Below are 27,517 nucleotides of genomic sequence, written 5' to 3'. Positions count from 1 at the left end.
GTAAACATTTTGCATTGTGGGGAACCAGGTGAAGCTTCACAAGAATTGAATGGGCTGATAATAATGCCAATCTGGTATAAAAACAACAAGGCCTCTTTTACCTACCATGTACCAATCCTTACACCCGGGCGATCGTCCATCTTCAACTGCACTTGATGCACAGGTGTTCGATCTAGGTAGCCAGATGTATATCAATGACATCCCGGAGTGTACTAGATGACATCCATGCAGGTCCAAAGCATTAATCAGGATGCATCTGATTTTTTATTATGAGGAAGTAGAACTATTTTATATTTTATCTCTCCTACTATTGGACTAAACTAAAGCATAGCTCCCAACTGTCCCTGATTTTGAGGGACTGACGCTGATTTGGAGCAATGTCCCTCTGTCCCTCTTTCCCTCTCATTTGTCCCTCATTTTGGTCTAATCTATATAGTTGTATATAAAATGCACTTTTTATCTTTTAACCACTTCCCGACCGGCGCACGATGATGTACGTTGGCAGAATAGCACGGGCAGGCAAATTGGCGTACAGGTACCTCCATTTGAAATTGCCGCCCTGCCATCGAGTGCATGCCGCCGCCGCCACGCGCACGTGCCAGACAGGACCCCCGTGAGTCCGATCTTGAGTCCCGCGGACTCGATCGCCACGGGGATACCTGCGATCGTCTCAAGGGGGAGGCTGAACGAGGAGATGTCAATGTAAACAGCATCTCCTCGTTTTGCCTAGTAACAAGTGACAGTGATCTCTGCTCCCTGTGATTGGAGCAGAAATCAGTGTTCACTAACACACAGCTCAGCCCCCCACAGTTAGTAACAGACCCCTAGGACACACTTAACCCCTACACTGCCACCCATGGTTAACCCCTTCACTGCCAGTGTCATTTACACAGGAATCACTGCATTTGTATAGCACTTATTGCTGTATAAATGACAATGGTCCCAAAAATGTGTCAAAAATGTCCGATGTGTCCGCCATAATGTTGCAGTCACAATAAAAATCGCTGATCGCCGCCATTACTAGTAGAAAAGAAATTATTAATAAAAATGCCATAAAACTATCCCCTATTTTGTAAACGCTATAAATTTTGCGCAAACCAATCAATAATTGCTTATTGCGATTTTTTTTTTACCAAAAATATGTAGAAGAATACGTATCGGCCTAAACTGAGGGAAGAAAATATTTTTTTATATATTTTTGGGGGATATTTATTATAGCAAAAAGTAAAAAATAATGGTTTTTTTTTTCAAAATTGTAGCTCTATTTTTGTTTATAGCACAAAAAATTAATACCACAGGAGTGATCAACTACCACCAAAAGAAAGCTCTATTTGTGGAAAAAAAAGGAAGTCAATTTTGTTTGGGAGCCACACCGCACGACCGCGCAATTGTCAGTTAACGCGACGCAGTGCCGAATCGCAAAAAGTGGTCCGGTCTTAAGCCAGCAAAATGGTCCGGTCTGAAAGTGGTTAAAACGTGTTAACCAGTGCTAATCCTTTCATCTAAATTCTAAATTGCTGCATTTGTAAATTTTTAAAAGCTAATATAAAGGAAAGCCCTTGTGGATTTAATTATCCTTTTATTTTTGGTTAATTCTCCTTTTTGAGGGGGTGTGGCAGGGGGCGTGTCCTATGCCTAACTACGTTTGCTAGTTAGGTGTCCCTCCTTCCCATCTCAAAATACTAGAGCAGGGATACGCAAATAGCGGACCTCCAGCTATTGCAAAACTACAAGTCCCATCATGCCTCTGCCTCTGGGTGTCATGCTTGTGGCTGTCAGAGTCTTGCTATGCCTCATGGGACTTGTAGTAGTTCTGCAACAGCTGGAGGTCCGCTAATTGCATATCCCTGTACTAGAGATATGCTATAGCGGCCTTTCTCAGCCTTTTAACCCAGAGGAACCCTTGAAAGAATTTTTTAGGTTTTAGGAAACACCTGCAAACGGTTAGTCAGTTGGTTACATTGGTTATTAGAATGTTACCCAGTCAGCCAGCCTTGGCTGTTACAACTGGAAGTAGACACCATCAAATTGAAGGTCAATCAGCCAAGGCCAAAACAATGCATGGTGGCCTCTGAAAGAACCAATGGGACCCTGGTTGAGAAAGGCTGGACTATATGGATTGAGCTATTTATACTCAAGGAGTAGACTGACTGATACTTTGTTATATGTGGTTTATGCTCCATAGAAAATAATGAACCAGTGTAATTTTTGAGCCAAGAATATAAAAAAAAACAAAAAAAAAACAAAAAACAATCTTTTCCTAGAAAAGTCACCGCTGCCCCTTAAATGCCGTTATGGTAGACCACAGACCACTCCCAACAGGATATCAGTTTCGGCTCTTCCCAGATGTTTCTAACACAAGCGATCCTCACCTTCTGCACCATCTCTGTATGAGAAAATGTTTGCAAAAAAAAAACAAATCCCTGCAGAGATGATAGCGCTTGTGTGCTTCCTGCGGAACACCTTCCACCACCACATCTTAATGTATTCATTGACAGGAGGATCAAAGCACTTAGCGTGAAAACATAATGTTTGTTCAGCAAGTACCATTTTTGTAGTATTTATCTGGAAATCAGTTTTCTTTTATCGCTCTTCTATATGTAGCACTACCCCTGCAGGAGTCGATTATTTTCCCAGATAGTAAGCAATTGAGCTACAAGTTTGAAAATGATTTGCTAAGTGATTGCTACACTTGTCAGGCTTCACAAGTTTGTTGCACAATTGCAGCAAGTCTGCATTGCATGACTCCGGATCAACTTTCTTTGCAAAAATTCTGTGAGTTCTGGTTCAGTTATGTTGTACAATAGTCCTCCCACCACAGGGGGTCACTGTGCCTGAATTTTCTTGCTGTAGACTTGCAGAGCTTTTGCTGTAGCCTCACCACTGCAACTTTGCTCTTGCTAGAGACTTGCCATGCAAATTTGCTACAAACAACTAGAACTTGTGTTTCAAGTGCTCTGCAAGTGTACAACTTGCCAGTCAAAATGTGCAGCAGGTTAAAGCGGAGTTCCATCCACATTTTTCACTCCTCACCATGCAGCACTAACAGGCCTGGGCCGGGACAAGAAATAGGCCCGGGCATTTTAAACTTGGCAGCCCAGTCCCTGAGAGGAATAGGTCGGAGATGTGGGGCGGACGTTTGCGGGGGTAGTTGGTGACCAGGTATTCATCCCGAGAACCATCCCCAATTCTACAAAGAGACATCCCAAGACCAGCAAAGAGACATCCCCAGACCAGCAAAGATGGCCACACACCAGCAAAGAGACATCCCCAGACCAGCAAAGAGACATCCCCAGACCAGCAAAGAGACATCCCCAGACCAGCAAAGAGACATCCCCAGACCAGCAAGGAGACGGCCCCAGACCAGCAAGGAGACGGCCCCAGACAAGGAAAGAGATGGCCCCGGACAAGGAAAGAGATGGCCTCAGACCAGTAAATAGACAACCCCAGACCAGTAAAAATAGACAGCCCCAGACTAGTAAATAGACAGCCCCAGACCAGTAAAAAGAGACATCCCCAGACCAGTAAATAGACATCCCCAGACCAGTAAAAATAGACAGCCCAAGACCAGTAAAAAGAGACGGCCCCAGACAAGGAAAGAGATGGCCCCAGACAAGGAAAGAGACGGCCCCAGACAAGGAAAGAGACGGCCCCAGACAAGGAAAGAGACGGCCCCAGACAAGTAAAGAGACAGCCCCAGACCAGTAAAAATAGACAGCCCCTGACTACTAAATAGACAGCCCCAGACCAGTAAAAAGAGACGGCCCCAGACAAGGAAAGAGATGGCCTCAGACCAGTAAATAGACAGCCCCAGACCAGTAAATAGACAGCCCCAGACCAGTAAAAATAGATAGCCCCAGACTAGTAAATAGACAGCCCCAGACCAGTAAAAAGAGACGGCCCCAGACAAGGAAAGAGACGGCCCCAGACCAGGAAAGAGACGGCCCCAGACCAGGAAAGAGACGGCCCCAGACCAGGAAAGAGACGGCCCCAGACCAGGAAAGAGATGGCCCCAGACCAGGAAAGAGACGGCCCCAGACCAGGAAAGAGATGGCCTCAGACTAGTAAATAGACAGCCTCAGACCAGTAAAAAAGTTTTGAACGTGATGATGTACTAAACAAGGAAGATCAATAGCCAGTAGCCAATAGCTTCCCTTGCACTGTATTTAGACCGTCAGACCAGCACACAGACGAACGGTTTTCCCGACTTTAGTCCGTCGGAATTGAGTCCGTCGGATAGATTTGAAACATGTTCTATTTCTAGGTCCATCGGATTTATTTTTCGAAAAACTATCGCACTTGCCCACACACGATTGGATTGTCCGACGGACTAATCCCTTCGGACCCAGTCTGCTGGAAAGTCCGGTTGTGTGTACACGGCATAACTGTGTATCTGCAACCCGCTCACCTCTCTCTCTCTCTCTCTGGAATTCTCCTTGGCTGAAGTGTCGGAGGCCCCCCTTTTGTTTGTTGACCGTTAGTTGTGGCAGGAAGAATGACAGGTATTTTGGTGGTTCACCGCCGTGGCTCCTCTGGTGGGCCTGAACAACGGTGGCCTGGGTCATCGACCAAAACAGCTATCGAAACAGCCAATAACGCAGCAAAGTGTAGCTCAGTCCAGCCACCGGGGACAGGGTACAACAGTGTACTGGTTACATGAGTACCTGACCTGATTCCTTTATTCCAATGCGCCCCTTTTGAAATGGTCTTTTTGAAGTTTTTAAACATCCGTAAAACTGTGCGGTTTATTTTATTGGGATTTCTTTTCAGATTGGCCAAACAGGCAGCACAAACAAGAGCTTTGTAATCAATAAAATCCGTACTGCAGATTCGCTGCGTGTCCGATGCAGAGAGGAAATTGGAAATAGTTACTGGAGTAACTGGAGTGCCCCTCTTCAGGTTCCACCATCAGGTATGTAGTCATGTTTCTCCTTTACCATGGCATACAATGGAGTACCCCTTCTATTACATCTAAACCCAAGGACACAAATGTAATACTAGTCTACTAGTCCTTAAAGAGGTTGTAAAGGCACAATTTTTTTTACTGTAATGCATTCTATTCATGAAGATAAAAAAAACTTTGTTTGCAGCAGTCCCCGTCCCACCCAGACCCCCCTAATACTTACCCAAACCCCCTCTTGATCCAGCGATGTCCAAGAGAGACTCTCCCTCCTAATTGGCTTTTGGCAGCCATTGGCTCCCGCTGCTGTCAATAGCAGCCAGTGAGCCAATCAGGAGATGCACCTGTGAGCCAATCTGGAGATGGAGGGGGCAGGGCTCAGCCGTGGCTCCATGTGTGAATGGACACACAGAGCTGCAACTTGGGAGCGTGCCTGCTTGGGTGCCCCCAGAGCAAGCCGCTTTGCTGTGGGGGCCCCGGCAGGAGGGAGGAGCCAGAAGCACCGGCGAGGGACCCAAGAAGAGGAGGATCCAGGCTGCTCTGTACAAAACCACTGCACAGAGCAGGTAAGTATGACATGTTTGTTATTTTAATGTAAAAAAAATAATAATTAAGCTTTAGTAACGCAGATGGTTAGAATCTTGGCCTGATTCAGCAGGGACCAGCCGCAATTCGAACCATGTATGGGCAGGCTGATTGTACCCTAGTTGATTGATCGATCAACTTGGGTACAACCAGCATTTCAGATTTTTCATGCGATTTATTGCCAGGGGCTATAGCCGCTAGCAATAATCATTGTGTTTTCCCCACTGGGAGAACACAATGAGCTCCATTCACAAAGCAGTATGTTTCCCCTTAGAAAATGCAGTAAAATAACGCTCTGCGTTTTTCAAAGCGTTTTTTGGCACTCACAAAAAAACACTACTAAAATACCGCATGAGTTATTTTATGAAGTCTTGTGGTATTTTAGTATTGAAAATATGTGGTAATTTAACCCCTGGCACTAGCTGGCGTATTTATTTACATTAATAAATAGGCATTGTAAAGAAACAGGCGGCTGCCCGCGTCCTTGGCAACCAGTACACATTCCACCAATACCACATGCCTGGACCACTGCTTAATTTCCGCATGCATTTAATTCGTTATTTGCTTCTGTGAATGTATTTTAATGCCTTTTCACAAGCATTTTCAGATTTTCCCACGGTAAATACCACAAAAAAATTTTGTGAGTTGACAGTTTCGGGATTGCATGCGATATTTAGGCAAAATGTGACCTGACACCTAAACATCTCATGCAAGTTCATTCTGTGAATGGAGCGCAATATCTCTTACGGGAGAGATTCCCCCATTAACACTGACTGTGTTGATGGGACAATCGAGCGATTTTTCACAGGTTGCAGGAAAGAAAATGGCTCCATCTATGGCTGGCTTTAGAGGTGGAGGTTGCATTAGTTAGGAAATATTCATCACATGTTGCATGTCTAGGTATGATTGGACTTAACCCTATCATACCCAGAGGTCACTGAAGAAGCCCAGGTATAGCAGTGTAGATCAAATGTAGTGGCATCAGTATGCAATCAATGACAACTGACAATAACTGGCAAACTAATATGCCCAACAAAATCATTAGGACACCTGACCACCATACTTATAGGAGCTTGTTCAACATCCCATTCCTAAACCATGGCCATTAATATGAATTTGCCCCCTTTGCGACTATACCAGTTGCCAGACTTCTGGGAAGGCTTTCCACAAGACTTCGGAATGTATTCGGGGGAATTTGTGCCCATTCAGCCAAAAGAACATTTGTGAGGTCAGGTGCTGATGTTGGATGAGAAAAACCTGACTCACACAATCCGTGTTCTAAGGCCGCGTACACACGGGCGGACTGTCTGACGGACTTGGTCCGCTGAAACGTGTTTCAGCGGACAATCCGCTCATGTGTGGGCTTCAGCGGACTTTTTCAGCGGACAGTCTGGCGGACTAAGTCTTTCGGAATTTCCGTAATATTGTCCGTCCAAACTTGGTTTCAGCGGACAGTCCGCTCGTGAGTAGGCTAGTTCGACGGACTAAGTATGGCGCATGCTCAGAAAGGATTTACACAGCGAAAGGTTGCATTGCAGTGTATTGGATGTCATATTTCTAGTCCCGTCGTACGTGCTGTACACTTCATTGCGCAAGCTTTCGGCGGACTGTCTGTTCATCGTGTGTGGTCAAGTCCGTTCATTCAAAAGTAGGATGGACTGTCTGTAAGGTTGTCTGACGGACTTAGTTGGGCAGACAGTCCGCCCGTGTGTACGCGGCCTAAGTCACTCTAAGCCCTTGTACACACTGTCGGAGATTCCGACGGAATGTGTCCTATCGGACCGTTTTGTCGGATATTCCGACTGTGTGTGGTCTGCATCGGACTGTTTCCGTCTGAATATCAGATGGACCAAGTTGTCCAACTTGCCGGTAAAATTTTCCGACAAAATGCTCCGATCGGACATACTCCGATCATGTGTAGTCTACTCCGCCGGACAAAGTGCCATGCATGCTCAGATCAAATTCCTAGACCAAAGCTATTGGCTACTAGCCTGAACGTAGTCCCGTCGTAATGAAATAACGTCATCATGTTATGTACAATCGGATTTTCCGACAACTTAGTTCGACAGTGTGTATGCAACATCACTTCCGGACCTCTTCCGGAATTAATCCGTCGGAATTACTCCGACGGATTTGGTTGTCGGAATCTCCGACCGTGTGTACAATGGCTTAGGGTCAGTGGCGGAATTATCAGGGTCGCAACAGTCGCAGTTGCGACTGGGCCCTGGAATTCCATCACTGTGGGGGGGCCCCGGCGTGGTTGCTATTCACAGGGCTGTGAGTGAAGAGCGTGTCTCATGTAAACAGCAGCACAGAGACACCGGCACTCGGGAGTGAAGTTTCATTTTCCCTTGTCCTCTCGCAAAACACACAGCTGATCCTGCTCCCCCTTCGGCCCCCCCTCCCCTCCTCTCCTCTCCTGTGTTCTCCGCGGGCATTCAGTCGTGAAGCTAACAAGCTCACATTTCCCGCGGAGAACACAGGAGAGGAGGGGAGGGGGGGCCGAAGGGGGAGCAGGATCAGCTGTGTGTTTTGCGAGAGGACAAGGGAAAATGAAACTTCACTCCCGAGTGCCGGTGTCTCTGTGCTGCTGTTTACATGAGACACGCTCTTCACTCACAGCCGTGCTGACTCCTCTCCAGTGTGTGCAGAGACTCAGGAAGATCCCGCCGCCCATCAACATCATAGAGCTGCTGATCGCTGCCTCCCCCCAGGTGCGGGGGGGGTACAGAGATCTGCTGGGGGCCAAGGTGCACGGCGGAGTCCAGCAAGGTACAGAGAAACCTCTTTAAGGGGGGTGACTGTCTAGGGACCCTAAAGTAAGGGGGGCTCTCTGGGGACCCTAAATTAAGGGGGGGTATCTGGGGATCCTGATGTCCAGTACCACCGCCACCCCTCCTCCAGTACCACCACCACCACCGTGCTACCCACCTTCAGTACCACCGCCACCCCTCCTCCAGTACCACCACCACCACCGTGCTACCCACCTTCAGTACCACCGCCACCCCTCCTCCAGTACCACCACCACTGTGCCACCCACCTTCAGTACCACCGCCACCCACCTCCAGGACCACCGCCACCCCCTCTCCAGTACCACCACCATGCCACCCCCTCTCCAGTACCACCACCATGCCACCCACCTCCAGTACCACCGCCACCCCTCTCCAGGACCACCATGCCTCTCCAGTACCACCACCCACCCTCTAGTACCACCACCGCCACCGCCACCCACCTCCAGTACCACCGCCACCCCTCTCCAGGACCACCATGCCTCTCCAGTACCACCACTCACCCTCTAGTACCACCACCGCCACCCACCTCCAGTACCACCGCCACCCCTCTCCAGGACCACCATGCCGCTCCAGTACCATCGCCACCCTCCTCCAGTACCACCACCACCCACCTCCAGTACCACCGCCACCCACCTCCAGTACTACCATCCCCCTCCAGTACCACCGCCACCCCTCTCCAGGACCGCCACCCCTCTCCAGTACCACCACCCCCCCTTCAGTACCACCACTGCCACCAACCTCCAGTACCACCACCACCCACCTTCAGTACCACCACCACCCCTCTCCAGGACCACCATCCCCCTCCAGGACCACTATCCCCCTCCAGTACCACCACCGCCACCAACCTCCAGTACCACCGCCACCCCTCTCCAGGACCACCATCCCCCTCCAGTACCACCACCACCCCTCTCCGGGACCACTATCCCCCTCCAGTACCACCAACGCCACCCACCTCCAGTACCACCACCCCTCTCCAGGACCACCATCCCCTCCAGTACCACCACCGCCACCCACCTCCAGTACCACCACCAGCCCCCCTCCAGTACCACCATCCCCCTCCAGTACCACCACCGCCACCCCCCTCCAGTACCACCACCGCCACCCACCTCCAGTACCACCACCCCTCTCCAGGACCACCACTGCACTGGTGACACAGGTTCCACTGGGGACACAGGTTGCACAGAAATGTTTTACTTTGTTGTACAGTGGAAAAAAATATAGTATCAAAATCATGCTTTTCGGGGGGGGGGGGGGCCCTTCCTAATTTCTTGCACCGGGGCCCTGAGGTTTCTAGTTACGCCTCTGCTTAGGGTGGTCAATAGTGCTGAAGTCAGGGCTCTGTGTAGGACACTTGAGTTCCTCCACCCAACCAAACTCATCAAATATGTCTTTATGGAGCTGAATAACAGTGGTCAATAAGGTTGAAGTCAGGGCTCTATGTAGGACACTTGAGTTCCTCCACCCAACCAAACTCATCAAAACATGTCTTTATGGAGCTGAATAATGGTGGTCAATAGGGTTGAAGTCAGGGCTCTGTGTAGGACAATTAAGTTCCTCCACCCAACCAAACTCATCAAACTCATCATTATGGAGCTGACTTTGTATATGGGACAATCATGCCGGAACAGAAAAAGATATTTTCTGAACTGTTACCATCTGGGCATCCAGGAGAAGATTTCTCCATGTGTTGTAGAGGATCACTTCAGCACCCAAGCCCCAGGCCTGAGGTTACCCCAGCAAACTAAGGGTTTACCCTCAAGGGCCACCGACAGCCTCTTCAGCACTCCTTCTCCATCTTCCACCTGACTGCCCCTGCTGTCATAACTCACGAGTATTTAGGAGGTGCCTGTCCCCTGCGAGCCCACTTGGCTGCCCTTCCAAGCAGCCCCTCCGAACTTCCCACCCATTCTTCTGGAAACTTCTCCAAGGTCACAGCAAGTAGGGGAAGGTACCAGAGGTGCTGCTTGTTGGGTCATCCAGTCTCCCTGAGTCACTCAACCCTGACCCAGATTCAATCCAAGCTTGGCTGCCAGCCAAGCCATATTTACCTACACTAACAACTAGTATGTGCATCCTACTCTAGCACACTAGAAGGTGCTACATATGCTATAACGTTAACAGTACCCATCATTGAAAACACTAAAACATAATCATCCAAGCAGTGTCCATATATGTTTGGCTATATAGTGTATATTTGTGAAACAAGGTTTTTATATGCATGCTAAAAGTAAAGCTAACCCTCCAAGTAGTCTGTATACAATCAAGCATATATTTATGCCATTAGCCATACTGTATAATGTTGCTTTGAGATTGATTTTCATAATTTTTTCTGTGCAGCTCCCGAAGGCACTGCTAACGTGTGGCGGATCCTTGGGTCAGAGTATCCCAATGGGACCCAGGAAGTGACTATCTTCATAACGGTAGGGACCAGCCTTGTACTTAAATATAATTTTGATGTTTGAAAGCATGTCCTCAGATTCAGGGCGGGACAAGGGGGGGGGGCATAAGGAGAATGGGGGGAGGGGATTTGTATTGGAAGGGGAAATTTGGGAGGCAGCAGGGGGTATTCCACTAGGAGGGGAAATTGGGGGGGGGGGGGGAGTGCTAAGCATGGTGATTTAAGGAGATTTGTTTTGGGATAGGGGATGGAGGGGAAAACAATTGTGCTAGGAGGGAGGAATTGGGGGAATTTGTGCTGGGAGGTGGGGATTTGAAGTGTGGGGGGGGGAGATGTGTACTAGGAGGGGACATTTTAGGGGTAGAGGATTTGTGCTGGGAGGGGTGAATAATTTTTTTGGGGGGAGGATTTTGCAAAGATTTCAGCAGGGGGGCAAATTTGTATTGGGAGGAGGGGGAATTTATTCTTAGGGGATAATCATGCAGATTAGTGCTCAGTGTTCAGGTGAACAAGCATGGTTGTATTTATCTCTTGGTGGACTTTTTAAACACTGAGCACTCTATAGTATGCATTGGAGACAAATAGACAAATAACTGATCACAATTTTTTGCAGAATAATTCAATTCTTATTATTTTTTATTATTTTTTAATAAATTTGCACAAATAGAATATCGCCATAATTATTGGTATTATTATGCAAACATTTCCTAAGGTTGTGGGGCATAGAAAAGGTTTGGAATCACTGATGTGGGAGGTTTTTATAAATCAACCTAAAAAGACAGCAAGGAATGTGAGCCGTTACCTCCCCATTTAGACTCTCAATATACAGAATATAATAGCATATTAGGCCAGTACTACACTCCATGACATGTAATGCTGACATATCCGGTAGATCAGGGGCTCTCAAACCGGCGGCCCTCCAGCTGTTGCAAAACTACAAGTCCCATGAAGCATTGCAAGGCTGACAGTTACAAGCATGACTCCCCCCACAGGCAGAAGCATGATGGGACTTGTAGTTCCTGCAACAGCTGGAGGGTCACCAGTTTGAGACCCCTGCGGTAGATGGTTGGATTCCAATCAAGCATGGCGTACCTGGGATAAGTGGTTGAAAGGTTGGGGACTAACTGAACCCCAAGCCATCCATTACTGCCCAGCACTTTCTCCCTTTGTTGTCCCTTGCCTCTCACCCCCATCACTTTTCACGAACCAGGGCCGATGCTACCACTAGGCAAACTAGGAAGCCGCCTAGGGCGAACTGCTGCTTGGAGCGCAGCAGGGGGACTCTGATGTAAAGGCGAGCTATGGGGACCCTGATGTAAGGGCGAGCTATGGGGACTCCAATGTAAGGGGGGGCTTTGGAATTCTAATGTAAGGGAAGACTCTGGAGGCCCTAATGAAAGGGGGGGGTCTCTGTTGTAAAGCTGAACTCTGGGGACCATGATTTAAGGAGAGGGGACTCTTGGGACCCTGATGCAAGGGGGGGGACTTTGGGGAGCATAATGCACTGGGTGAAAAGGGGCAAGGCCTGGGGGGGCAGGCCTAAAGCTGTGTAAGGGGCCCTAAAATTTCTGGTGGCTGCTCTGTTTCCCACACACTGTGCCAACGTTCCTCATGCCGCTGCAGGATTGGATGATGGAGACAAAGACATCTCCTGCATACTTCAGCCGATCCATGAAGAAGAGGTATCCAGCCAATGAGATGCCATACAAGCCATGCTGCATGCAACAACCCTTCCTCTCAGCTCCCCAGTCAGTCTGCACATGGAGCCAACAATGGCAAGGAGGGGAGAAAGCATTCCTGTACAGGCTGCATTTGGAGCCTTTATTTTTTGGGGGGGGCAAGTAGCTGGGCTTGCTGGGCGCAAAACAGTCTAGCACCGGCCCTGCTCACCACCTTGCTCCTCCCATTTCGTTCTCTATTTTGGGAGTCAAGGGAGCAGAATATGTCGCCTTGGCCATACACTAGTAGCATTTCAAATTTTTTTATTTTAAAAATGTCCATTCAAATTTTTATACAATGTAATAAATTACCGCTCATTTTTGACCGCAGTGATGGGAAAATTCATTGGAATTTTTTTCTCAAATACATTTTCAACAGTTTATGTGTTTTTAGTTTGGGAAACTATATTTGCTCCATAATCAATACTAAAGGCCAACAAAATTTTCAAGAACTTTCAAACAACATTCTTCAAGTCATCGAACATAATGAGAATGTTCTTTCGGAAACCTACTAGTGTATGGCCAGCTTGCGGTGGCAGCCCAATGCACGGCGCCGCCTCCCCATCCATGCATGTCTAACCCCCGAAGGAGCCCCTTGCATGACGCCGGATGCATGGATTCCAATGGGGGGGGGGGAGGGCTGGTTTTATTTTTTTTGAAGCAGCTGATTAGAGCCAGAGGCTCTAATAGGCTTTAAAATAGGGTCGGCTCGGGGCACAGAGAATGCGAACCGAGCCCACCCAAGTGTGTTAAAATAGCAAATGAATATTCGTTATTTTAACACTAATCCTCCTCCCGGAAGATCAGAAAGCAGGTTTTGAGACCCGTCACCCAATTGGCTGAAAGTACAGGCGATCCTTTTTTGATGCCTAGGAGGAGGGGAGGGAGACACGCAGTGGAAGCCGTAGTGATGGAAGAGAGGACACAGGAGCCACTGCCCACTGCCTGCCACCTGCCACCTAGATGGGGTAAGTGCCAGACCTACCAGCTGACATTGGTCCGCATTAGGAGAGATTTGTAAGGGGAAGGGGAAGTTTCACTTTATTTTCTCCTCCCCCTCCTCAACCATATTTGGAACATTATAATTTTTTTTGGGGGTGGCTACCTAGTTTTGATAGGTATACACTCCCACTTCAGCCCCCCTCTCTTTCCCTGCAACCTTCAGGGACACTTCACAGGTTCCAGAAGGTTCCTGGATCTTGGCATCTGAATGGCAAGCGTCATGACTATTAATAAAACCTTTTGTAAAAGAAACCAGGCACCGTTCATCACCTGGCCAATACCATTCCTACAGTGAAGCATGGTGGTGACAGCATCATGGCTGCACTGGCTAACCGTAAAGGATTGGATCACATTCAAGACCCTCTGCCTGAGCCACAAATGCACACAAGGAGACGCTCCTCAATACTTATGCGAAACAATAAAACACTAGACTCCCAATCGCAACCTCCGATCAAACAACCAAAACTTCCTCCTCATCCCCAAGTCCCGGTACAAATCAAGGGGAGAACGAAGATTCGCAGTCCAAGAACCACGACTATGGAACGCTCTACCCACGAACATCCACCTGGAAGGAAACCATCGGGTCTTCAGGAAAAAACTCAAGACTCACCTCTTTTAAGAAGGAATCAACGCAGGTCGGATCAAACGCCTTGAGGCGATTCAGTTGGCATTTGCAGCGCTATACAAGTCATTCATTCATTCATGTTGTGGGTATATTTTTCAGCGGCAGGAAGTGGGAGACTAGTCAGGATCGAGGGAAAGATGAATACAGAAATGTACAGAGACATCCCTAATGAAAACCTGTTCCAGTGCGCTCTGGACCTCAGACTGGGTCGAAGGTTCACCTTTACACAGGACAAGGACCCCAAGCACACAGCCAAGATAACAAAGGAGTGGCTACCGGACAACTCTGTGAATGTCCTTGAGTGGCCCAGCCAGAGCTCAGACTTGAACCCAATTGAACATCTCTGGAGAGATCTGAAAATGGCTGTGCACCGATGCTCCCCATCCAACCCGATGGAGCTTGAGAGGTCTTGCAAAGAAAAATAGAAGAAACTGCCCAAAAATAGGTGTGACAAGCTTGTAGTGTCATACTCAAAAAGACTTGAGGCTGTAATTGGTGCCCAAGGTGCTTCAACAAAGTATTGAGCAAAGGCTGTGATACCTATGTACATGGGATTTTTTTCATTTTTTATTTTTAATACATTTGCAAAGATTTCAAACAAACTTCTTTAATGTTGTCATTATGGGGTATTGCTTGTAGAATTTTGAGGAAAATAATGAATGTAATCCATTTTGGAATTAGACTGTAACATAACAAAATGTGGAAAAAGTGAAGCGCTGTAAATACTTTTCGGATGCACTGTAATTTGATGACTGTATATTTTTAGTGCACAATATCATACTGCCATTTGTATAGTGCTGTAGATGACAAGGCCTTTGTGTGATGCTGCCATGGCCTGTGTACAGATCTTACATCCTTAGAAATATTTTCTTTCATTGCTGTGTAAATGAATTGGTCTTATTGCTGTCTGTTGTCACTGATTTAATTCTATGCTATTACAGAAAGATAATGAGGAAATTCCACAAAGAACAATCTTGGGATATAAAGTATTTTATTTGGATAAAGAAAATAGAACTACTCTCAGGAATTGTACGGTATCGGAGGTGGAGTGTGTCACACTGGTCCCAAAAGGGGTCAAGATGTTATCGGTCTCTGCCTTCAATTCCTTTGGGATCTCCCCCAAAAGTAATGTATACACCGAGGAAGAATCTGGTAAGAAGGCTTATAATTTATTAAAAAATATTAGATTGTATCTAAACCCAACACCAAAAATGTAATATATTGCACATTACTAGTCTTTGATATGGTCGCGGGATTAGTTTTTAGATGTGTGCAATTTGTTTAGTTCCGAATTAATTTTTTAACGAATTTTGACAAATTCGTTAATTTTGAAATTTCAGAATTTCCAAAATTTCAGAATTTCCGAAACTTCAAATTTTTTGAAATTTTGAATTTCCGAATTTCGGAATTTCGGAAATCCAAAAATAAGACTGAAAATCGGAAAATTCATGCAGGTTGGCATGGGGACGGGGGGCACGGACCCACTCTCAACTCCCTAATAAATATCCCCTGGACCTAACCCCCATCCTCCCCACTCTTTACTTTCCCTTTCCTTTCTTCTTTTCCTCATCTCTGCCTTTTCTTTTCTTCCCTATTCTCTGTCTACTCTATCATGGAGTACTCATCTCCTTATATATACCAGTTGAACATACACACTACGACTTAATTGGAGGTGCCTCCCCTTGGCCGCCACACTTGCCTTAATAGGATACGCTATGCCTTAGACCAGTGATTCTCAACCAGGGTTCCTCCAGAGGTTGCTAGGAGTTCCTTCAGCATTGGGCCATTTCTCGGATAAATTCCCACTGACACCATTGATCTTTTTAGCTATCTGTAAGGAGATAATTCTTCCCAATGACTACAAGTGTAAGGACCATTCTTCCCACTGACCATCACACTAATGAATCATGAGTTGTAGATTTCTAATTTTTAGCAGGGGTTCCCCGAGACTGGAGAACTATTTCAAGGGTTCCTCTGTGTTGAAAAGGTTGAGAAAGGCTGATCTAAACCCTGACCGGGACCTAATCAATACTCCCTTCCCTTCCTGGGATTACATCTTGGGGGGGGAAACTGGGGGGAGGTGAAAAGTGAGAATGAGACCCTCCACCCTCCTATGCTAATGACCGATCCCATATTTCGTTCTTGCTCATTTTATTTCAAGATGTTCTTTCATGTTGTATCTTTCAAATGATACTAGTATTATGTCCTTGGTTTTACTATGTCATTTGACAACTGTTTCTGTTTTGTATGTTCTTAAACGGAATAAAATCTTTATGGGAAAAAAAAAAGAAAATCTGAAAATTCAAAAGTATGAAAATCTGAAAATTCAAAAGAATGAAAATCCGAAAGTTTGAAAACCCGGAAATCTGAAATAATAACTAACTAATAACTAACTAATAATAACTATTAAATTATAGGTATTAGAATTTTCTTTCAAATGTGGCTGTTAGTGAACGTAACGACTACAAATTTATCTGAAGTTACGAATTATCTGAAATAATGAATGCCTTATCTAAACGAATGGAACGTAACGATCTAATAATAATAAATAACAATAATAATAATAAAACCTTTTTATCAGATCGTTCAATTCCATTCATTTAGATATGGCATTCGTTATTTCAGATAATTCGTAACTTCAGATAAATTCGTATTCGTTACGTTTACTAACAGCCAAATTTGAAAGGAAAGTCCAATACCTATTTAATTTAATATTTATTATTAGTAAGTTATTTCAGATTTTCGAATACTCAGATTTTCATTCTTATTTTTGGATTTTCAAATTTCCAATTGTTTTAATTTTTAAATTTATGAAATTTCGAATTTATGAAATTTTTGAATTTCCAAAATTTGAAAATTCCGATATTCGGAAATTCGAACTTTCGGAAATTGAAAAATTTGGAAATTTCTGAATTAACGAATTTGTCAAAATTTGTTAAAAAACAAATTCGGAACTAAACGAAATTGCACATGTCTAACAAAAAGTGAGGTGAGATCTTCTGAACGGGGCACAGACAGCAAAACAAACGTTACAGGGGTGTTAACCCTTCTCTATGCTATCCAAAAAGCTTACAAATTTTTTTTTGGGCTGGAGCTATATTTAAAAAAAAATTTACTTGTTCCGACTTACAGACTCAATTTAAGAACAAGCCTACAGTTTGTAACCCGGGGACCACCTGTAATGAATATTGTGTGGCCCTTTGGTGATGTCAGGGGCCGCATTTGAGGCCCCCTTCAGCTCATACGTTGACAACCACTGCTCTATAAACACTGGGTGGTTAGGTAGACCTTGCCCTATGGCTCTGGCGGAACAGAGGGTCCACTATCTCTGACAATAACATGAATTCCCATCCGGGCCCTTGTGCTCTGATGTGTTTCCTCTCCTATGACATCTCCATGATTAGGCCCATTTTTTTGGTGAACCACAAAAGGAGGTCCCGAGCAAGTTTCATGTTGTGTTGTTTTAAAGCTTTTACTGCAAGGAATTCCTTGGTGTGCTACTGCTCTCATCTTGATTTGTATACTTCGTGGATGTTGTGATTATTTTCCTTATTATTATTATTATTAACATGCTACTACTGATTCCACTGTTTCAGATTTACCTCGACCGGCCAATCTGAGTGCTACAACTTGGCCAATCCATGTTCAGTGGCAGAGTCCGCCCAACAGAGGGCACTCACTGCTCTGGTACGTTCTCCAGTGGAATCCTGACAATTGTGATGGGAAACACAGAAACGTGTCATGGCAGAAACTCTCCAAGGACAGAACACATCTTTCGTTAAATGGTAATTATTTGTTTCATTTGTTTCCTCAGTATCATTTGTATTAATTTATTTTTCTTCCTATCCTTGGCACATTTGGTTGGCTTATTGTGCCACCTAGTGGAGAGATCGAATACAGACACTTTTTCTTTTTCTATAGTTGAGTTCTGTACTGTTAGCCATTGATCATCTCTTAAAGTGATTGTAAGTTTTTTTTTAAATAACAAACATATCATACTTACCTCCACTGTGCAGCTCATTTTGCACAGAGTGGCCCGAACCTGCTCTTCTCTTGCGGCGCCTCCCCACGTCAGATAACCCCCTAGGTGAAGCTCTCTCCCGAGGGGGTTACCTTGCGGGCGCGCTCCCGAATCCAGCATTCGGCGTCCATAGCCGCTGAATGTATGATTCAGCCCTGCCCCCCAGCTCCAGCGTCACTAGATTTGATTGACAGCAGTGGGAGCCAATGGCTGCGCTGCTATCAATCTATCCAATCAAGAGCCGAGAACCCCGGGCAGAGAGACAGCGCATCACCGCCGGGTCAAGTTCCAGGGCTCAGGTAAGTAAAACGGGGGGCCAATCACTGCCAGGTGTTTTTTCACCCTAATGCATATTGTAGCGCCCTGCTCCTGATGAGCAGACGTTATTGTTTTTTCTTAAATTTAATTAACTGAAGCTGTAGTTTGGCTCAGACTAATTTTTCTAAAGTCCTGGTTTCTGTACCAGTTCAGCTGGGTTGCACTGATTCCCACCTGACTGTAGGTGTCACCGTCAGTGGGTGGGGAACAGCAGCAGGCTGGATGTATTGAATGCCGCCTCTTGCTCAGAAATGGTTCAGTGGGTGTGGTTTCCCTGCTGTGCATTCTGGGAGAGGGTATTTAAGGTACCGACACCATCTTTTCTGGGTTGTTGTTGCGGGGTTGTTTTTGCCTTCTGGGGTCCGTGATCCCGACCCCAGGGCCCTCCTGGCCTGGGGTCTGTGATGCATGGTCCTGCAACTGAGAGTGTAGGCCCAGGAATGTCTTGGGGCCTACTGATCCAGGGGTGGTCCTGTGCTATCTCGCCTGCGGGGAGAAGCTGAGGAAAGCTGGAGGATCCAGGGGAGGACTTTTCCAGTGGAGGACCGATTGCAAGGCTGGTGTTTCTGGAGGAGCCTGGAAACTCAGTTTGAGGACGCATCCCAGATCAATATCCTTACAGTATTGCCGGGTCGGCTTAAAGAATCTGGTACTGTATGGTAGTTCTTCCTAAAAACTCTCATGAATCTCTAAGTTCATTAACAAGTCTGTGGCAGAGACTTTGTTTGGCATCTCATTGGCTGCTAGGTCAAGTGAGAGGGGCCTATCCGGTGACTGCTGGATCCAGTCTGTTTGTCCTCTGGATCTGACTGATACCTCTAACCCGCAATTACCAGGTGCCTGAACTCCCCTTTATCCTCTAACCCTCTATTGAAGGACTGTGTCTTGTGTTTTTCTTTGGTGTTACCCCTAAATAAATCTTCAAAAAGGACCACGTGTCTGATATATCTTCATTTGGGCTACTTTCCACGGGACCCCACTAAGATGAAGAGGCGAGCAGAAGAGGTAACGGTAACCCCCGAATAAAACCATTAGCTCCTTCAGGGGTTAGTGCTACAACAGGATGCATTAGGGTGAAAAAACACAAACGTTTACAACCCCTTTAAGGCGGGGTTCACACTGACCCGCAAACCTCCCAACATTTTGAGATGGTAATGAGGGACACCTACTAGCGAATGTATGTAGGCATAGGACATGCATTTTATATACAATTATATAGATCAGATCAAAATGAGGGACAAATGAGGAGGAAGGAGGGACAGAGGGACAATGCTCCAAGTCAGGGACAGTTGAGAGGGATGCTGGTGCGCTGTGTGGGATCGCATGTGATTCGCACCGCACTGCAGTTTGGATGGTGGACTTACTTTGGTGGACTTATATTCAGGAGGACTTATTCTCTTTATGATTTTTTTCATATATTTTTCATATATTAGATTCCTTGAGTGCAGCACTTACAGTATTTATGTGAATAACACTTATGCAGCCACATGATTGTGTTTGATTATTTGACTTGTTTCCTTTCAGATACGATCTCAGCCGACCAACGTGTGACGATATTGCTGTACGCTGTATACAGCTCTGGGGTTAGTCGGCCCAGCACAGTGGAGTTCAGTGAGTTTGTCGTCTTTTCATATCTAAGGGATTTATTTACCAAGTAACCTAACATGACTCCTCGAGACGATTTAGATCCTTCCTGTGATTATCAATTCTGCACTGCTGATTGTAGTTACAGCATGGATGTTATAGGGTGCTTACATACTTTCCACTTTATAATGTCTTATAGCTTGATGTACCGATTTGCAATATCCAGTGCATGCATATAGTGCTGATTTATGTCTTGTGCCCCCCGTCATAGAAAGATCTAATATACTGTGCCTCTATATACTGCTGTATAATATCATGTGCTTACTTATAGTGCCTCCATTACTACTTTGTAATATCCTGTGCCACCATATAGCAATCTCTAATATTCTGTGCCTCCATATTCTGCTGTATAATATCATGCACTTCCTTATAGCGCTCTATAATGTCTTGTACCTCCTTATAGCTCTCTGTATTATCCCCTGCCGCTATACATTTACACAACAAAATACCATGTGGCCCACATACTGTCCTTTATTATTCCATGCCTTCATACACTATATTGCCAAAAGTATTGGGACACCTGCCTTTACAAGCACATGAACTTTAGTGGCATCCCAGTCTTAGTCCGTAGGGTTCAATATTGAGTTGGCCCTCCCTTTGCAGCTATAACAGCTTCAGCTCTTCTGGGAAGGCCGCCTGCAAGGTTTAGGAGTGTGTTTATGGGAATGTTTGACCATTATTCCAGATTTCTAATTCATCCCAAAGGTTTTCTGTTGGGTTAAGGTCAGGACTCTGTGCAGGCTGGTCAAGTTCCTCCACCTCAAACGCGCTCATCCACACTATATAGCCAAAAGTATTGGACCACCCTTCCAAATCATTTGGTGGAGGGGGGATTATGGTGTGGGGTTGTTTTTTCAGGGGTTGGGCTTGGCTCCTTAGTTTCAGTGAAGGGAACTCTTAGGGTGAAACTACAAATCCCATCATGCCTATGCCTCTAGGAGTCATGCCTGTGATTGTCAGGCTCTTGCAATGTCTCAAGGAACTTGTAGTTTCACCGCAGCTGGAGGGCCGAGCTTGCCTACCCCTGTCTTTGGGAATCAGCATACCAAGACATTTTGGACAATTTGATGCTCCCAACTTTGTGGGAACAGTTTGGGGATGGCCCCTTCCTGTTCCAACATGACTGCACACCAGTGCACAAAGCAAGGTCCATAAACACATGGATGAGGGAGTTTGGGGTGGAGGAACTTGACTGGCCTGCACCTCAACCCGATAAAACACCTTTGGGATGAAATCAAACCAGGTTTTCTCGTCCAACATCAGTGCCTGACCTCACAAATGCGCTTCTGGAAGAATGGTCAAACATTCCCATAGACACACTCCTAAACCTTGCGGACAGCCTTCCCAATACTTTTGGTAATATAGTGTATAGATAAATTATCAAAAATAACAATTATAAAGTGCAAAAAGTGCAATATGGAACATCAATAAAGATGAAAATACAAACAAACAACTTTTGAAGTTGTAACATGCAAAAGATATATATATATATATATATATATATATAAATATATATATATATCCACAAAGGTGTGTGTAAAAAGCAGGTGTCCCAAAACTTTTGGTAATATAGTGTATATTTGTCTGCCCTATGCTGTTTTTACATATCCTAATCTGTTATATACTATATCTCCATTTAGAGCTCTGAAATAATGCCTCCATGTACCATTATGCAATATCCTATGCCACTATATATTTTACCATCCAATACGACTCAATATAGAGCCTGTTTTTCTCCTCTGCCTCCATATTGCACTCTGTCCTATCCCGTGCCTCCGTATACTGTTCTGATAGATCCTTTTCCTCCATTACTTTATATCCTGTGCTTCCGTATACGCCTCTGTATAGCACTCAGCAATATCATATGGAAAGTAATATGCACATAACAGTTGTATAACAGATTTACTTTTACATCACCATTTATTTTACAAGCAGAACCTGAAAGTGGACCAGATTCTATAACCGTAAGGAAGATTTTACCAAACACACTATTAATCGAGTGGTTGGAGGTTCCTGTGTGTAAGCAGCGAGGATTTATCACTACATACACCCTGAATGTGACAGAATGGTCCAGCAGTGTACAGTACACATACAGTAAGTAGTGTCAGAATAATTGCAAAATAATCAATGTATGTTTCCACCCCCCTCCCAAGAATACAGGTAACTTAATGCGGACCTTCAGTCATTTTTTTTCATCTTTCCATTTATTACATTTTCCACCCTTGTTATTTTAACTTTGGATAGTAAAACTTATTTTTTTTGCCAGTAAATACCTTATACAGCCCACTTCCTGTTTCTTGTCTGGTAAAAAGCCTAGGCTTATTACATCATACACAGCTCTCTCTCTCTCTAGAGAGAGAGAGAGAATTGACCAGGAAGGGAGGGGTGATGAGTCATAAGAGGGCCAATGAGGGTTCCAGATCTGGAGGTGTGCCTCTGTGTGAATCCAGGAAGTGAACAGGCAGCAGCTTCAGTTGCCCATGTTTAAAATGGTTGCAGCCAAACTCAGTGGAGGGAGATTTCTGCCGCATATTTGGCAAGTACAGAATCGCAGTATATATAAAATAATATGCAAAGTGGTTGGAGGGAAGCTTCAGAATGACGAAGATGTTTTTATCACAAATTATGTGAGCGGACTGCAGTTCCACTTTCAAAGCTGAAATCCAGGAATTCAGATACTTTTAAAATCCGCCGGCATAAAATTAGTCCAGTGAGGTGCATGTCACCACGTGGACTTATCTCTTATATTTGCATCTGACACTTTTAGGCCCCTTTCACACTGAGGCCTTTTTCAGGTGCTACAGCGCTAAAAAGAGCACCTGCATAGCGTCTGAAAAAAGCGGCTCCTTTCACTCCAGTGTGAAAGCCGGAAGGCTTTCACACTGGAGCGGTGCGCTGGCAGGATGATAAAAAAGTCCTGCTAGCAGCATCTTTGGAGCGATGTATTCGCTGCTCCTTCACCGATCCTACCCATTGAAATCAATGGGGTAATGCGGCTATGCAGCGGCGTTTTGCGGGCGGTTTTAACCCTTTTTTGGCCGCTAGCGGGGTGTTTTTAACTGCATAACGCCGCTAAAACACCGGTAAAGCGGTGCTAAAAATAGCACCGCTTTACCGCCAACGCCCGCCAACCCTTACAAACCACTTTGACCTACAGGTAAGCCTAGATTAAGGCTTACCTGTAGGTCCAAGAAATATCTCCTAAACCTACACGGTTTAGGAGATATTTGCCAAAACACAGGCACCGCTGTCTACGGCGCATGTGCCGTAGACAGCGGCACGCAGGCACACTGAGCGCGCCGCTGTCAATGGGAAATGCCGCGAGTGACGTCATCGCGGCTTCGTCGAATGACAGTGGCGGAGCATCGAGACCCACTGAGAAGATGGAGGCTCCGGACTACAGGGGACAGCGGTGACTTCGCTGGCTCATGTGTCAGGTAAGTGACACACAATGGGCTACTATGCGATGCACAGTAGTCCATTATGCTTTACCTTTGCAGGGAATCAAAGAGGAAGTAAACCCATCAGGGTTTGCTTCCTCTTTAAGGAGATCCGGGAGAACAGCTATCGCTACACTCCCAGAGCTCTGACAGGAGAGACGCTCTCACACACAGCAGTTCTGCCCTCCCTTCCCCTCTGCTGTACAAGCTATTGGGCTCTGAGCACAGGTATATCTTGTTTCTATTGTATTGCAGGTCAATGGAAAAGAAACACAGCGCCTCTAAGTGCAGTATTGGTAAACCATTTAATGATAAGTCAAAAGTGAAGCTACTCACAAAAGGAGCATAAACACAATCATGATAGTAATCCTGCAGCAAAAAATGGGGGGGGGGGTTGGTTTTCTCTTAAACGTCCGTGTCTCAGAAGTGCAGCTGACGGCTCATATGGGTGGATTCCAGCATTCACAGCCTATGAGAACAGCAGGGAACACAGAGGCGATTGGAGATGATGTGACTTCCGGGTGCAGGGTGAGAGGAGGTGGCTTCGCATTCGGAGCATGCTTGCTCCTTCCTCAGTGTCAGTTTGCCCCAGGTTGGCATTGTGTCCGCAGCAGCATTTACAGTGGCAAAGCGGAGTAGGTCTGGCTAAAGAGGGATTACTTTGATGCAGTTGGCCAGCTCAGACACGTATTGCAATATATGTGAGAACTAAATATCCCGTTTTTTTATTATTGCCAAGTTTGCTTGAAAGGGTATAAACAGTGTGCAGAGGGTTCATCCGGTGTGTTCAGTGTTATGTGGTCACACCCTTTTAGCACCTGGTATATTATATACATGTAGAAGCTATTGGGATCTGAGCACAGGTATATCTTGTTTCTCTTCCCCTCTGCTGTTCTCTCACTGAAGCCTTTGTATTTTGTGAATAAGTAATATAATACAAAGTGTTTTTGTGCTTGGGCAGGAGGAGGGTAGGGCATAGGAAGTGAAAGCTATGCCATGGGTTAGAAGTGAACAGGACGATTCTGTACCTTCTGTAAATCACTGCTGATTTTTTTTAGTAAATTATTAAATTGCTGTTTTATTTGGTGCTGGTATGAGTGTAGCATTCTGTAAAATGACCACAAGATGGCAGCGTGTAAAGTATTACAGAACCAGAATTAAAATAATGATTATTTTCATGAGAAAGAAAAGTGACAAAAAAAGATCAAGTAGTCCATCGAGTCTGCTCGCTTTTTTGTTACCTTTTTTTGTTATTTGTAGGTCCACACTATATTGTCAATAGTATTGGGACGTCTGCCTTTACACGCACATGAACCTTAATGGCATCCCAGTCTTAGTCCATAGGGTTCAATATTGAGTTGGCCCACCCTTTGCAGCTATAACAGCTTCAACTCTTCTGGGAAGGCTGTCCACAAGGTTTAGGAGTGTGTCTATGGGAATGTTTGACCATTCTTCCAGAAGCGCATTTGTGAGGTCAGGCACTGATGTTGGACGAGAAGGCCAGGCCCGCATTCTCTGCTCCAAATCATCCCAAAGATGTTCTATTCGGTTGAGGTCAGGATTCTGTGCAGGCCAGTCAAGTTCCTCCATCCCAAACTCACTCATCCATGTCTTTGTGGACCTTGCTTGCGTTGAGTTCGGCTTCAATTTATTAGTGTATCTAAATCTGCAAGTATCTAACACTCCCCCCCCGACTTACAATTCTGCTGTCCAAAGGTGTCTCTGCTGCTGCTTTATCCAGAGTGGGGAACTCTAATACAGGAGTGTTCACACTAATATGTTTTTTGGTGCATGTTGCAGTTTGCAGAAGCACACTACAGTCCATTTAAGATGGTTTCCTATGGGGCACATTCACATCTATGCATTTTTCAGCCTCTGCATTTTTGGAAAGGGTCAGGGACTTTTTTCCCACAGCATATTGTGTTTTTCGTGTAATAGAAATGCATTTTTTTTTCTTCTCCTTAACAAGCTGTGAATAGCCAGTTGTTCAGGAGCTGGTGGCTGTCTGCTCTCTAACAAGTGGCAATTAAAAAAAATGCAAAACATGAAAAATCAATGCAAGAATGCATAAAAAAAGTGTTTTAAAAATGCAAAATGCAGCGCAAAATGTGCGGGGAAAACCACATCAACTGCAACCTGGACTTACTGTGTGTTACTGGCTAGATCACCAGTTGAAAACAGATGGGAAAAAAATCTGAAGGAAAAAAATAACAAATGCAGTCACCACATCTAATAATTTTCATTTATGGGATAAATATCACTTTGATGATTCACTTATAATTGCCCCCATCTACCTTGGTAAAAGCTCCCTCTAGTGAGCATTTTGTAAATTGCTAAATATCTCTTATATAAGCTCTCATTATTGTTAATAGTATTTTATAAATACATTGTTTAACATTTTTTTTTTCAAATATATCGCTTCAATATTTTGTATTGCTTGTAGCCCTGACGAAGAGGGATTTTTGGTCCCTGAAATGTGTTGGTGGCCTTTTTGTCTTCTGTTGTTATTTATGGATTTACTAAAACAGTTTTGGATATGAAGACTGCCTGGCGCTCCTTCTGGTTCAGATACACATAGGGGGTTATTTACTAAAGGAAAATCCACTTTGCACTGCAACTTGGAAGTAAAGTCGCTGTAGATCTGAGGGGGACATGGAAGGAAAATAAAAAACAGCATTTTAGCTTGCACAGGAATGGATGATAAAATCAGCAGAGCTTCCCCTCATTTCAGATCTACCCCTTAGATTTAGAGCGATTGCACTTCCAAGTGCACTTGCAGTGCAGAGTGGATTTGCCTTTTGTAAATAACCCCCATAGACTTTGCAATTTGGGAGACCCCTGTCTGTTTGTTTAGAGCCACTGAATTAAAGCTATCTGGCTTTACTAATAAATTATTCACCTATTATTTGGGGATTTGTATCCAACACCTCACTACTTTAAGATTTCTGAACTATCAGTTTGACAGCTCAGTCCTAAAGCCACTTCATAAGGGGCACAAGGGCACCGCCAACCCCCCCCCCCCCAATCTCCATAAACCCAGCCCCTAATCTCTCTGCGGGGATATGCTAATCTCTATGCATGAGCCCGGTCTCTAATCTCTATGGATTTCAATGGGGATTTTTTTGGAACACATGATTAGAGCCCGTGGCTTCAAAAGGTTTTGGCTGCCCAACCTCTTATGTGACATTAGCGAATGAACATTCGATTTTGTCTTCTGGTCTCTCCTCCCGGCGAATCAGGAAGCGGGTCTTAAAGACCAAAAGATGTGTAGTAACGTGCTAGAATATATAAGCGACCAATCGGCCGAGATGGGTAAATCATTCTGCCAATTTCAGAGTCAAGATATGGCTGATGCACGATTGGTCGAGATACATTTTACCAGAACATACATTGCCATGGAATCCAGCTCTAATATTACTACTTGTATGATATCAATAAAGCTGTAGAGCTTTGAGGGATCTAATTCTGTTTCTTTTTGTGAAATTCTAGACTCAGAAGCGAGACACTTTACATTCAAGGATTATAATACAGATCGGCGCTATTCGGTTTGCATATCCGCATCAACCAAGGCTGGCCAGGGACCCGACTCCTGTGCATTCATCGAACCTGGTAAGCGTGTTGCCTGGTTCAAACGATCAGTCTTTCCAAGATGGATGTTCAGTATTTGATAAGGGCTGGCTAAATAAGAACCCGCTATGTGTGTGACAAGCATTAGAACCCCTGTATGTTTTTATAATTTTTTCTTTTATTTAGTGGTATGCAACATTAGACATGTGCACTGAAAAAAAATGTGTTTACTTTTGTTTCATTCGTTCTTTGATCTTTTCGGAAATTCAAAAATGTGAACATTCGGAAATACGAAAATTCGGATATTCAAATTTCAAAATTTCTGAAATTCCGAATTTTCAAAATTTCGAATTTCGAAAAAAAATGGAACAAGGGTACCAGGGTTTGGAGACCCTTATAAGTGGACCATGTAGGCACCAGTCTAGATTTGGAGGGGGGTCCCTCAGACGTACACGTAGTGGTACCTGTACATGAGGCGAAGCCTAATGCAGGGCGTCTAACCAAATT

The 27,517-nt window shown here is 45.1% G+C and overlaps 1 protein-coding gene across 1 annotated transcript in view; it reads left to right on the top strand.

Moving 5' to 3' along the window:
- The window catches only part of LOC143926614 (interleukin-12 receptor subunit beta-2-like), a 127,976-nt gene that overhangs the window by 65,496 nt on the left and 34,963 nt on the right, over positions 1 to 27,517 (top strand). The window contains exons 7-13 of the mRNA XM_077450515.1: positions 4,771 to 4,912; positions 10,615 to 10,697; positions 14,962 to 15,172; positions 17,617 to 17,805; positions 19,884 to 19,970; positions 21,939 to 22,097; positions 26,933 to 27,052. Of these exons, the coding sequence (XP_077306641.1) occupies positions 4,771 to 4,912; positions 10,615 to 10,697; positions 14,962 to 15,172; positions 17,617 to 17,805; positions 19,884 to 19,970; positions 21,939 to 22,097; positions 26,933 to 27,052 (991 nt within the window). The remainder of the gene's footprint in view (positions 1 to 4,770; positions 4,913 to 10,614; positions 10,698 to 14,961; positions 15,173 to 17,616; positions 17,806 to 19,883; positions 19,971 to 21,938; positions 22,098 to 26,932; positions 27,053 to 27,517) is intronic.

Source organism: Lithobates pipiens, unplaced genomic scaffold, assembly GCF_037356315.1.
Source record: "Lithobates pipiens isolate NorthernLeopardFrog02 unplaced genomic scaffold, aLitPip1_a1.2 Scaffold_23, whole genome shotgun sequence".
In the NCBI taxonomy this organism is placed as follows: domain Eukaryota; kingdom Metazoa; phylum Chordata; class Amphibia; order Anura; family Ranidae; genus Lithobates; species Lithobates pipiens.
The sequence above is the reverse complement of the archived record's forward strand: the minus strand, read 5'-3'. Positions and strand labels throughout refer to the sequence as shown.